This window comes from Orcinus orca, chromosome 5 (assembly GCF_937001465.1).
Source record: "Orcinus orca chromosome 5, mOrcOrc1.1, whole genome shotgun sequence".
Lineage (NCBI taxonomy): Eukaryota > Metazoa > Chordata > Mammalia > Artiodactyla > Delphinidae > Orcinus > Orcinus orca.
Genome location: NC_064563.1, coordinates 69040816 through 69053754, shown reverse-complemented (window position 1 = coordinate 69053754; position 12939 = coordinate 69040816). Strand labels below are relative to the sequence as shown.

Genomic DNA, 12939 nt, shown 5'->3' with positions numbered 1-12939 from the left:
CACAATTTCTGAATAGCGTCTCAGGGCTAAATTGCCCCTATCTCTGTTTCCCGAGGTGACCAGGTGAAATTCAGGAGGAGGGAAACTCTGGCTTTAGAATATGATCCTCTGGAATTATCAGAAGATGGATAGCTAATGTCCACCATTACCCAGCTAATATTGATTACAGGCCGTTTTCACTAGAAAACAGATCCTAAGAACTGTGAGTCTGGTTTACTTAAAAAAACACTGAGTTTAAGGTCAGGTGTGGTTCTCTGACTGTAATTCACTATGTGACCTTAGACCAGTCAAGTCTCCCCCCTGGGCTCATCTGTAAGTAAAGATGGTGTTCTAGGTTGCCTGACTTCAGGTTCCTTTCCACCTGCGAAGTTCTGAGTCCTCTGGGATTCTTCATTTCTGGCAGAGACTGTTTGAACTAAGATTAGGATTTCCTTAGACATGAGCACCATCTTCTAACAAAGGCCCCTGAAGAGACATTGACAAATTGGGTCCTCAGCCCCTGACCTGGCTCCTGGCACACTCGACTTGGCTGGACTGGCAAGCTCTCCTAAGATCACCTCTGAGGAGCAGGCATCTTTGGTCTTGTCCTACAGCCAGCCCCAACGTCCAGCCACCAACAACCAGAGAAAATGAGTAGGTGAAGACTAAAAGTTGGTCCCTCCTGACCCCCCTTCTGCCTTCTGTGCCTGCAGAGAGCCAGCAGGGTGCGGCCGTGTACTCATGCAGGAGCTGGGTTTCTTTTTGTTTGTACTTTTTTATGCCAAGCTCCAAAGTGAGCACAATAATTGCTCTTACTCAGCATGTGGTTGGGTCTGGAAGAACTGAAGGTTCTTTGGTTCATGTGAGCCAGAATTTTCTCACTGGGACATGGGCTTCATGCTTGGACAGAAGAGGATTGCACAATAGAACTGGAAGTCAAGGAAAGGGCCCTGGTGGGGAGAAGACTGGGATCTCCTTGAGTCTCAGCAGACCTGCCCCTGCCCTGGAATTGACACCAGGCCAGGTGAGTTGACCACACAGCAGTCATAGATGGGAGACACCCCAAATGCAGGGCCACCATGTGCATAGACTATAACGTTGCTCTCTGGAGTTGTGTGCAGTGTACAAGCCGCACATCGTATGAGACACGCACCAGATGGCCCCAGGAAGAAGAGGAAGGGGTCATTGAGGGGTCTCACTCTCTTCTCTCTCAGTTGTGGACTGTGGAGCCCCGGCAGAGCTGGAAAACGGACTGGTCACATTTTCCACCAGAAACAACCTTACCACATACAAATCTGAGATCAGATACTCCTGCCAGCAGCCCTACTACAAGATGCTGCACAGTATCACAGGTGAGCCTTCCACGCTAAACCAGCGCACTCCGTACTCACACGCTCTGGGTCTCAGGGTTAGGCTGGGGGCTGAAACAGCCAGTCTGTTGGCCACGGTTTGGGAGGAATTGGGAAGAGAAACCCTTGGAGACATGCCTCACCTCTCCCTGCCTCAGGCCTGCACCCCGAGTTAAGCTGCATGACATCCCCGTACCCACACAGACATACAGCCTCTGGCAGAGAAGGAACCCTCAAGGAGATGTGAAGGCCAGTCAGTTCTGCTTCCACCACAGACTAGCACTAAGAAAATTCTCCTAATTTCTCAAAGCCTCCAAGTCCTCCTTCCAGAAAGGGAATAGTGATAGCGCTCACAGAGCCAGCGTAAGTCTCATGAGATGGTGGGCACAAGTGTGGTTTATGAAAGGGTTTGTTAAGTGGAGAAGCGGGGGCAGAGGAAGTGCGTCACAGAGAGCTGTGTGACTAATGATGAGAGGTGCCTCCCAGGGGCTGGGCGGGGCCCCGACAGGCAGGAGTCAGATTGCTCAGAGCCTTGGACACCATACTGAAGAGCATCCTGTTTATTTTTGAGGCCAGTGGGGAGCTATTGTGATTTTGAGCAGAGATGAAACGATTCCCAGTTTAGAAAGATGTTTCAAGTTGCAGACAGGACTGGTTCAGAGAGAACGGCAGCAGAAAGACTTTGGAAGGCTTGCGATGATCCACAACAGAGGAGTTAAAAACGCAGATCTATTTTCCATGTGCTATAAATCACCTATGTTCTCCTTCTTCTTCAACCTTTTCTCCCTCTCCCAGATGTATATACGTGTTCTGCCCAAGGAGTCTGGATGAATGAAGTCCTGGGGAGAAGCCAGCCCACCTGCCTGCCAGGTACCTCCCCCTCAAGCTCTCTGCCTCAGGGTCTCCCATGCCAGGCCCTCGGGCCGCAGGTGCTCTGCCTGCTGATGGAGTAAGGGGTGGGGAGGTCACGATGCTTCGACTGATTTTTAAGAGATAACGTCAGAAGGGCAAAGGTCAGAAAGGCCTAGCCTCACATCTTCTCAAACCAGCCAGCCTCTATGTTCAACCTGTTCTGTCACACCAGGAGCCTTCTTGCCTCTTCTCTCTGCAGTTCTGCACCCTTCCCACCAGGTTTTTCATCCCACAGAGTTGGTGTTTGCCCTGGCTGTGCACCAGGAAAAGTGAGAAAGTAGACACCTCGTCCTCAAGCACTCACTGTGTTTCAGAGGAGGTGGAAATCAGACAAATACCAAATGACCATAGGACAGAGCAACAAGCTCTTCCAAAGAGCAATGCGTTCAAGTCTTAGTGACTGCTACCTCCCCCAAGCCTGTCTACTGACCCCACTTTAAAATGAACAAAGAATGTTGTGGTAATAGGAAACGTCCCTGGCCATCGCAGCTGCTACGAGTTCCCAGAGAAGGAGGAAATTCCTGCATGTAGTTGTCTGGGAGTAAAGGGATGGGGACTGGTTAGGAAGACTTCACTTAAGAGGGCTTTAAGTCTAAGAAAGAACACAAAGAATTCGTGAGGAGCTGAAACAGGGGAAAGGCCAACCCATCCACACTCTGCTGACCCCCATCATCTCAGTTAGGCTTAGCCAGGAGCACACCCAAGGGCCACGGCTGGAGAAGCCTCAGAGAAGATGGGGAATGGTGGAGCTGTGGCAAACTGGAGGCCAAACCCCCATTTTGCTAAAATACTAGGTGGACCAAAGACGGCACTGCAGGTGGCTTCCATCCCAGGCAGCCATGTTGCGGTGTCTAGAAGGGGAGGAGGCACTGAGCTGGGAGTCATGGGCCTGGGTCTTGGTCCCACTGTTGTCTTTTCCTAATTGCAAGCTTTGGTAGGTAACCTCACGTCTCTGGGGCTAGGATTTTGTACCTCAGAAGTGAAGGAGAAGTACCAGGTGATCCCTGACATTCTATGACTCTTAATGGTCATCGTCCTCTAGATTCATACAAAGCATCTTGCAATGAGTCATGAAATTCTTTTAACACCTGGTATCGAGCAGAACATCGTGTATCATTGAACCAGGCCAGAGAATTCTAAATTCTCCCCCACTAAAACACCAAGATTGAACCCAAAGGCAAGCCAGAATGGAGAAAGCCATTTCATCTGGCATCATAATATCCCACCTTTCCAAGGAAACTGTTAAGAAAATATTATTTGCCCCTTATTTGACACATGAGAAAACTAAGGATCAGGGAGGTGTAATGATTCATCCAGGGTTACCTACAGAAAGTTAGAGGCAGAACTGGAAGATGGACCCAAGACTTTTGATGTCAACACCAGCAATGCTGAGCCATTCTTGACTCTGCCATCCTCATGAACCCCGAATTCTCGAATATCACATTTCTGTTTTTAGGGCCCTCCCTCAGTACCTCCAGTCTTCTAGAGCCCAAATCTGACTTCAGCACAGCTGCAGCTCTAGTATTTCAAGGTGAATCCTTTGCCTCAGGAAAGACTGGATGGAGAACGGTAGCAGCCTAAAAGAATGGCCCCATTTCAATGAGCACTCTCAAAGGCTTGCTGCGTCATTCAACCTCTTGAAAGGACAAGAGCGTATCAAGAAGAAAAACAGACTTTAGTGGGAAAAAATGAAGCCAGTGTCCAAAGAAACAGGCTCCATTTCTGGCTCTGCCACCAATAACTTTGAGTGTGTCACTTGCCTTCTTTGAACCTCAAGTTTTCCATCTGTAAGTGAGCTGTTCTCCAAGCTTCCCCCGCTCAGACACTCTGTGACCCGGAGTATGCCACTGGCACCTTCGTGGGAAAAAGGCACCATTCAGTGCCGGCTTTGCTGTGACCGTGGCCTGAGCCACAGAAGCGTCCCTCACCAGATGAGGGCCTATGAGCGCTCAGTGCGCTGTTCTGCAGGGCCAGTCGCAGACCTGCCTGGAGAAGCCACTTGGTAGGCTGCCGCTTATAATCGGGAGTCTGGCCTTCAGCTCCGAAAGGCCTGCCACAGACAATTAGCGAAAACCACCTCACGTCTGGCCTGGGGTGCACAGCAGGGTGCCTCGGGATCACGTAAGAAGCATCTGGCGTCCAGAAGAAGAGCATCTGAAAAGCATTAGGCTGCTGGAAGCCTGACCTCTCAGAGTTGCCAAGAAAACTCAGATACTCCTTGGTCTTTAAAGGACTGCTGAAAGTATTGCAGGCCAAGGGGTGTAGCCCGGCAATTCACAACCCAGAGGAGGTCCACGCTCATACCAGGCTTAGCCCCCAGACCCAAGCACCCTGCTTGGAGGGGCCCCTGGGAGCTTGTTCTTAGGCAGCGGGGGGCTGGTTCTGAAGACCCTCTGCTCACGGGCCAAAGGCGTTTGGCTACAGGAGGCTGGTGGTGCATGTGCATGCTCGGGGTACAACTCGGTAGAACGAAGTTTGATCAGACCTTTCTTCTTTCCCTGAAGGTACTACGGGGTTCCCAGGTGCAATGATGGGTAGAGGAGAGCCTATGCATCATTGCTTGTAGATTATGCCACCTTCCCCTAACCTTGGATGCCCTGGGCATCCCTTCACATCATGTGTCCTTTAGTCCAGAGAAGAAAAGGTCCTTTATATGTAATGAGGCACTGTGGAACACAAGGACAAGACATTCATCTTAGAATCTAGTTAAGCCCCTGCTACTCAACTTAATAGCAATGTGACCTTGGGCTAGTCATTTAACCTCTGGAGAGTTCTACTCACCTATAAAATGGGGGTGACCAGGGCAGATGAAATAAAAATCAAAGGAATTTGGAATTTAAAGGATCCTTGGAGATCATCTTGACCAACTGCCTCATTTAGCAGATCAAAAATTGAAATCCAGAGAAGGAAATATCCTAACCCAGAGTCACACAGGACAGAGGAGAGAAAAGCCAGTTCAAGTCCCCAGGTGTCTCAGTTCCCAGTCCAGTGTTTGCTGTGACTTGCTAGACAGTATTTTAATTTCCTTCCATCTCTCAAAGCCATTGATCTGTGGTTTTCAGAAGTTTTCTAAGTACCTACGGCATGGACCACGTCTGGGTTCTGAGATGCCTTTCTAGGGAAGAAAGGGGCAAAGTGACCACTGCTAGAGATAGTCCTGGCTAAAGATGATCCAGGCCACAAGTGATCTTGGCTGGAATGGTTCAGGATGGTGAAGGCCCACATATAAAAAGGTCTGGTCCATAGACAGCCCTGGCTACAGAAGGGTCCAACTACAGATGGGCCAGACTAGAAAGACTTAGGCCAAAGGTGAGCGCACTCACAGCTTTCCCAGGCTAGCATGGCTCTGTGATGCAGAGTAGGGGCCGTGGTGGCATAATCTACAGTGGGTGAGACGTGCATTTCTTTCAGAGGTCCTCCACCTGGCTGACCTGACGTGTCTCTGTCCCTTGTCCCTGCTCCCTCCTTCTCCTTGCAGCGTGTGGCCAGCCCTCGCGCTCCCTGCCAAACCTGGTCAAGCGGATCATCGGGGGCCGGAATGCTGAGCCCGGCCTCTTCCCGTGGCAGGCCCTGATCGTGGTGGAGGACACCTCAAGGGTGCCCAATGACAAGTGGTTTGGGAGCGGGGCCCTGCTCTCTGAGTCCTGGATCCTCACGGCAGCCCACGTGCTGCGCTCCCAGCGCAGAGACAACACGGTGACACCGGTCTCCAAGGAGCACGTCACCGTCTACCTGGGCCTGCATGACGTGCGGGACAAATCGGGGGCTGTCAACAGCTCGGCCGCCCGAGTGGTGCTCCACCCAGACTTCGACATCCAGAACTACAACCACGACATCGCTCTGGTGCAGCTGCGGGAGCCCGTGCCCCTGGGGCCTCATATCATGCCCGTCTGCCTGCCGCGACCCGAGCCCGAAGGCCCAGCGCCCCACATGCTGGGGCTGGTAGCTGGTTGGGGCATCTCCAATCCTAACGTGACGGTGGACGAGATCATCAGCAGTGGCACGCGGACCTTGTCAGACGTCCTGCAGTACGTCAAGTTACCCGTGGTGCCGCACGCCGAGTGCAAGACTAGCTACGAGTCCCGGTCAGGCAACTACAGCGTCACAGAGAACATGTTCTGTGCCGGCTACTACGAGGGTGGCAAGGACACGTGCCTGGGGGACAGCGGCGGCGCCTTTGTCATCCTCGACGACTCGAGCCAGCGCTGGGTGGCCCAAGGCCTGGTGTCCTGGGGGGGCCCCGAAGAATGTGGCAGCAAGCAGGTGTATGGGGTCTACACCAAGGTCTCCAACTACGTGGACTGGGTGTGGGAGCAGATAGGCTCCCCGCGGGGCCTGGGGGAGCTCCAGGTGGAGCGGTGAGCTGCGTTACGTCCTCGGGGCGCCTGCCCTGGCCAGCCCGAGTGAGGCTGCACCACACACTCCCAAAGACGGCACACTCCATGTTACTCACGTGACCAGTGGGATGGACCACGCTGCTCCCACCCTCCCAAGACAGCCCCTGGGACCCTGAGAGGCAGCAGTGTGGTACAGGTAAAAGGCCCTACACAGGAGGCCTGGGTCTCTGGCCCTGGGCGAGTCCCCTCCCCTCTCCAGGCCTCCTTCTCCCCGCAGTACAGTGAGGGAGCTAGACTGGGGCCAGTACCCCCCACTCCTCTCCCGAGTACTCACCCCAGGGGCCTCGTTCACTGCTAGTTATTTGTCAAACCCAGTGGCCCTGCTCTCACTCTTGGCGTAACTGAGCTTGGACCTGACTGTTAGAAAATGTTTCCTTGCCGTGAGCTAAGTCCTTGTGTTCTCCCAGCTTTGCCCTCTGGGTACATTCTGGCCGAAAACTCCTCAGGTTTGGGGAGACAGGGATGACAGCCTGAGGCCCCTCTCTCCGAGTGTAATGCCTTGTAGTACTTTTGTCCCTGGGTTTTCTCTCCCAAAACCTCTTGCAGTCCAAGCCTTATCCCTTCTGTTCCCTGTTAAAGGAATTTCAAGGACAAAGAGAAAGTTGGGAAGCTCTGTGGTGACTGGGGGGAGGAGGAGAGCAGTGGGAGGCTCCCCAAGCCCGTTAAATTCCCACCAACCACTCAGAGCACATCATTTGGACCCACACGTCACTCCCGAATACCAGCTGACCACACGGGTGTCCACACCCGGCACTCCAGACGAGCACGAAGCAACCTTCCAGCCTTGAACTGTGTCATCTGAAAAGCCTCAGCCTCAACTGGACTGTTTGGAGAGAGAGAAGGCTCACACCATGCTCCGCTGTGCCTCTGGACAGGGAAACAGAAGAAGGAGGGCTCAGGGCATAGGAGTGACCCAGTGCCACCAGACTGCCCGGCGTGTCTGTGGTCTGAGCTCTACAGAGAACACACCCAGCGTGGGTGTTGAGAGGGATCCAGTCCTCCAGCTTCCAGAGAAGCAGGGACTTGCCCGTGAAAGACAGTGAGAAGAGAGGGAGAGCCCAGAGTCCTGGGTTCTAGCCCCAGCTCTGCCCCCAGCTGGGCCTCAGTTTCCCCATCTGTAAAAGGAAGGCATCAGATCCCCCTCAGGGTCCTTCCAGCTCCAGCGTTCGGTGCTTCCAATGCCAGCAGTCTCTCCCTGGCCCTCACAGGGCTGATCATCTTCCTTCTCCCCAGGCTCGCTCTCCTGGGGACTCTCCATCAGAGAAAGAAGAAGCCCTGAGAGGGATTCCAAGAGAGCAGTTGGGAAGCATCCGCTTTTCCAGTCGGGTCCTGGGAGCATACTCCCATGTGTATGAACAGTGCATGTAGAGGATACTATATTTTGTTTACTTTATATCACAAGCTTCACTCCTCTGTAAGTTTCCTCTGCACTCCGTTTCTCCCATCAGGGGACTAAAGTGGAAATAAACCCTCTGTGGATAACCAACAGCCTTTGTTTTGGGGTTTGGTTATTGTTGATGTTCGTTTGTTTTGACTTTTTTTTTTTTTTGCGGTACGCGGGCCTCTCACTGTTGTGGCCTCTCCCGTTGCGGAGCACAGGCTCCAGACGCACAGGCTCAGCAGCCATGGCTCACGGGCCCAGCTGCTCCGCGGCACGTGGGATCTTCCCGAACCAGGGCATGAACCCATGTCCCCTGCATCGGCAGGCAGACTCTCAGCCACTGCTCCACCAGGGAAGCCCTGTTTTGACTTTTTGAAGAAAACCTGGCCCCTCACGAAGCCAAAATCTCTCCCATTGCAGAAACAGTACAATTTTTGTCACCTGGACATCATCCAAGAAAGGGTGTTGAGGAATGGAGTCGGTTATGGACATGTGTCCTCTCGAAGGCTGCCCATTCCATCACGGAAGTGCCTGCCGTTTAATTCCTTGAGTTCAAAGAGCTCAAATGAGCACGCAAGGCAAGACCGTGTGCACCTAGGTCTCACAAAGGCGAAGGGAATTAACGTCATTAGAGGAGTGGAGATTGCAGTATTATGGGAACTTAAGGAGGGGGAGGTTCATACAGCTGAAGAGGATCTGGATACATTTGCAGAGAGGTTACAAAGAACACACTGGGGAGCTGGGATGCTGCGGCCGGGGGAGGGCGGGGGTCAGGGCCGGGAGCAAGGAGGAGGCGGGCGTAGGGGGACGGAAATGGGGGCGGGGAGCGGAAAGAGAAGGTGGAAGGAGTGGAGGCTGAGCTGAGGGGGAATCTAGAAAGGGGACGTGTGGGAACGAGGGAGACTGGGCGAGGTTTGGGGTTCGGCGGGCGTGAGGCTTAGGCTTGGAACTCGCCTGGGTCATGCTCAGAGTCTCCGAGGTCATCGGTTCCCACCCCACCCAAAAAGTAATCTTCACGAGGTCGGAGGTTGAAGTCAATCCCCTTTTGCTGTGTACTTTGGGAATACTGGATTTAGGGAAGGACAGACATTGCTCATCCCTAAATTTAAGCTTAGCCCTCCCTTCAGTCCTTCAAGGTACTGATCATTTCCTCCTTTTGTGGACTGAGGAGGCCAGGAATCGGACCGGCGAAGGCCTTTTCTTGGAAGCCTGTGTGTGTGATCTCTTAATTGAATACCCCTCCCCAGGATCTTAGAGGAAAGCTTAAGGAAAAAAAAAAAAAAAAAAGAACGCACTGGGAGATGGGAGACAAGGGAAGAGGGGACAAAGATGAAGCAGGAAAGTGTGCCCTGAGTAGAGTGGAGGCAGAGGGGATGAGGGGAAGGTGGACAGAGTCTCGAAGATCATTCTATGTTATTCTATGTGCTCTGTCCTGTAACCAGTGATTCTCTAGTTTGGGGTATATCAGAATCACCTGGAGTGCTTGTTAGGAATGCAGATTCCTGGGTATCACCCATGGGAAATTCTGAGTCAGCAGGTTAGAGCGTGAGCAACATGCTGTGAAAAGTGGAGGGGTCGGGGAAGGACCAAGCTAGAGAGAGCGGTTGGGAAATTACAACAACCATTCTGGAGAGAGGTGGTGAAAACCCCCTGGACCTAGGGTGTGACACTGCAGATGTGGGTGTGAGGGAGTTTGAAAACATCTAAGTAGTGTATTGGGCAGGGCTTGGTGTAGAGGCATCGTGTGAATAGTGCAGACACAGAGATGTGGAGTAACACAAGCTAATCTGTTAGTGAGAGCTCCCCATACAAGGTACTCCTGGTTTGCCTTTGTTTGGGATTTGTATCATAATGAAACTGTCATGCTTTTTACACTATTGAGAGCTAAAAGAATCTTACATTATGCCTTATACTTTATATGTAGCTGATTTCAAAGATTATCATGTCTTGTATTCTATTACATTTCAGAGTTTTACTTTCCTCTAGATATTTGGACTTTATGTTGTGACATATTGAGACACAGGTGTCACGAGGTTGCATGGAGAGCACATTGTGACATTACTCTCTGCTTCTTCTGGTGACTTTTTTTACCAGCTTAGTGGCTGATTAAATACGGGTGTTGAAGAAGAGGGAGGCAACGAGGATGCAGTCCGTGCAGACATTGACAGACATCTGGAATAACAAAGGGGAGACAGATGGGTGGTGAAGGGTGGAGACCAGGACTTGGGTTTTCTGTGCTTGAGGAGTTTATGTGCAATCCAGCTGGAGATTTCAGGATCGGTTCAGAGGAAAGGGCAGATTAGAGATACTGATCTGAAATTCATCAGGGTCTAAATAGTATGATGGCATGGGAGGAGATGGCATTATCTACTGGAAGAGAAAAGAAAAGGGGGCTGAGGACTCAAAAAGGGAAAGACAAGCATTGATGGCATGGAGAGAAGAAGAGAAACCCCAAGAAAGAGACAAGGAAGAGGAATCAGAAACACAGGAAGAGAGGAGCTTCAGAAGCCAAGGAGGGAAAGTGTCAAGAAGGATAAAGTGATCAACAGTGCAAATGACCCAGGACAGTCCAGAGGACGCTTCCAGGCTGGACTTTCCCGGGTGCTGGGACCCAGTCTCTACCGTCAACTCTGAGAGAGGATCCAGGGAGCAGGCCCGCGCTCATGTTGAAGTCCTTAACCCTTCCTCCCTCTTACTTTATCCTCCTCGTCCTTTATCCTCCTCCTCTTCCTCCTCCACCACCTCTTTCTCCTCCTTCTTCTTTCCCTCTTCTCTCTCTCTCTTTCCCCCTCCCTCCCACACCCTCCCTCCTTCTCTTTCTCTCTTCAGGCTTCTCCTAGGTTTTTATCTGTTTCCTGAGATAGCACACTGCCCTTACATCCTCCCTTCTCTTGGTTTATATGCTCAGTTCTCCAGGTTTTGCTTCCTTGAAACCTAAAAACCTCCAGCAGCCACAAGGCGAGGAGATTTCCTAGAGCTGAAGAATACGTGAGATAAAATTTCAGAAATAGTGTTCTCCTATACATGTAAATATCATCTTTGAAGTTCCAGCTATGGGCCCAGAGTCATTCTGTGTCCATCCATGATTACAGATCTATTAAATATTCAAATGGCCACTTTATGTCCAAGTTTGTGTGGAGCGTGGCATCCACCTCCAAAGGACAGGGAGGGATGCAGATACTGGGTGTCATCTCCTCTTTCCAGAAGCTTGACTATGGAAGAGAGGGGAGGGAGAGACTGTGGAATGAGTGAGAATCAGGGAAAATGGAAATTTGATTTTTAGGATGAGAGGTCTGGATCATGTTTTGGAGGCATAGACAAAGGAGAGATGCAAGACAGAGGAGAGGGGTGCAAATCCTCAAAGCCAGGTCCCCAAAAGTTTGGAAGCGCAGAATTCGTTCTGAAGAGAAGAAAGTTTACAGAGGGAGCAGATGGAGAGGAGGATGTTTTTTGGTTTGGTTTGGTTTGGTTTTTCCATTAGTAGCAAGTTTTTCTACAAACTTTCCATGAAGTGATCTCTGGCAAATCTGGGCTTTTAGCCAGCAGCTTAGCAACCCAGCAGAGAAGGACCTTCTAGCAAAATTCCCAAGGCAGGCTTTCATTGGCCTGGCCAGGGTTACATTCCCATCTCTGAGCAATCGCTGTGACCAGAGTATAAGAGGCTTTCATTAGTCAGGTCTGGGTCACATTCCTACCCCTAGAACCAGAGGTAAGATCACTGCAACTCAGGCTATATGGACAAGAAATGGGGGAAGAGTGGGCCCCAGAGGAAAATTGGGGTGCTGTTACTGAAAGGAGCAATGGATGCTGGGATATCAAAAATAACAGATGTTCCTAACAGAGGGTGATGTGCTAGTAGCTCTGGCAAAGGGCAAGATGGAGCCCAGAGTGTGATCTGTCCTCCCTCCCTTGGCTGCAGTGTGTGGGATCCCCAAGTTCTCCCGGAATCTGATGGCCAGGATCTTCAGTGGACGCCCAGCCCAGAAGGGCACCACCCCATGGATTGCCATGCTGTCACACCTGAACGGGCAGCCCTTCTGCGGGGGCTCCCTTTTAGGTAAGTTGAAGGTGGAAGGGATGGGGGACCCAGGATTAGAGGTTAGGGTAGAAGGAAAGGGACCTGACCCTCTTCCTGGAGACTGACAAGATTTCTTCACTGAGAATCTTCCACAGTAGTAGCGGGGCCCAGAAGTACAAAGTGGCAGAAAGAAACCTTAGCTGGAGCCAGGAGACACGTGTTCTGTTCTAGCTGGCTCCTTCAGCCAACAACACTGCCCGAGCCCTGGTCATTCTCTGGCACTGAGAAGGGTGAGGGAGTCAGACCCTTAAACATGGATTACAACACAAGGCACTTACATGCGGCTCAAAGTGAGGGTGTGCCAGCACCGTGGGACCAGGGGGAACCAGGAAACCCACACTAGAGGAGTCAGAGAAGGGAGATTTACAAAGCCTTGAGTGCCATGCTTGGGAATTTAGATCTTTTCCTGAATGCTGCTCCAGGTTTATAAGCATGTTCTGGAAAGTTCTCTCCTGAGACAGCATGGATTGAAAGAAGGGTGAATCTGGAAGCCAAGAGTCCAGTGAGGCAGCTATAGTGCAATAGTGGGGAGGGAAGTCATTAGCCTCAAAAAAAGGACAGGGGCTGAGGAATAGAAACCAGGCCGATTCAAAGCCATTGAGAAATAAGATTGTGAGAATTTTGTAATGGACTGAATGTGATTGGCAGTGGGAGCAAAGGCAGGGAAGAAATGACTGATGGCTCTTCCTGCCAGTTTAGTCCAAATGACCTAAGGTCCATCCCAGCTCTGACATCATAATAAAAATTAATAGCAATCTAGAGTCCCTCTAACCCTATCACAGAGGAAGAAGGCATGGATGGGTCCACTTCTGCCTGGGCAGCTCTGGGGCTGCCGGTCTCGCC

At 51.4% G+C, this 12939-nt stretch overlaps 1 protein-coding gene across 1 annotated transcript in view; it reads left to right on the top strand.

The window, feature by feature from the left end:
- MASP1 (MBL associated serine protease 1) overlaps positions 1-8140 on the top strand; it is a 49348-nt gene extending 41208 nt beyond the window's left edge. Inside the window, exons 9-11 of the mRNA XM_004278477.3 lie at positions 1194-1331; positions 2124-2198; positions 5719-8140. Coding sequence (XP_004278525.2) covers positions 1194-1331; positions 2124-2198; positions 5719-6602 — 1097 coding nt within the window. The 3' untranslated portion in view covers positions 6603-8140. The remainder of the gene's footprint in view (positions 1-1193; positions 1332-2123; positions 2199-5718) is intronic.
- Positions 8141-12939: the final 4799 nt, after the last annotated feature.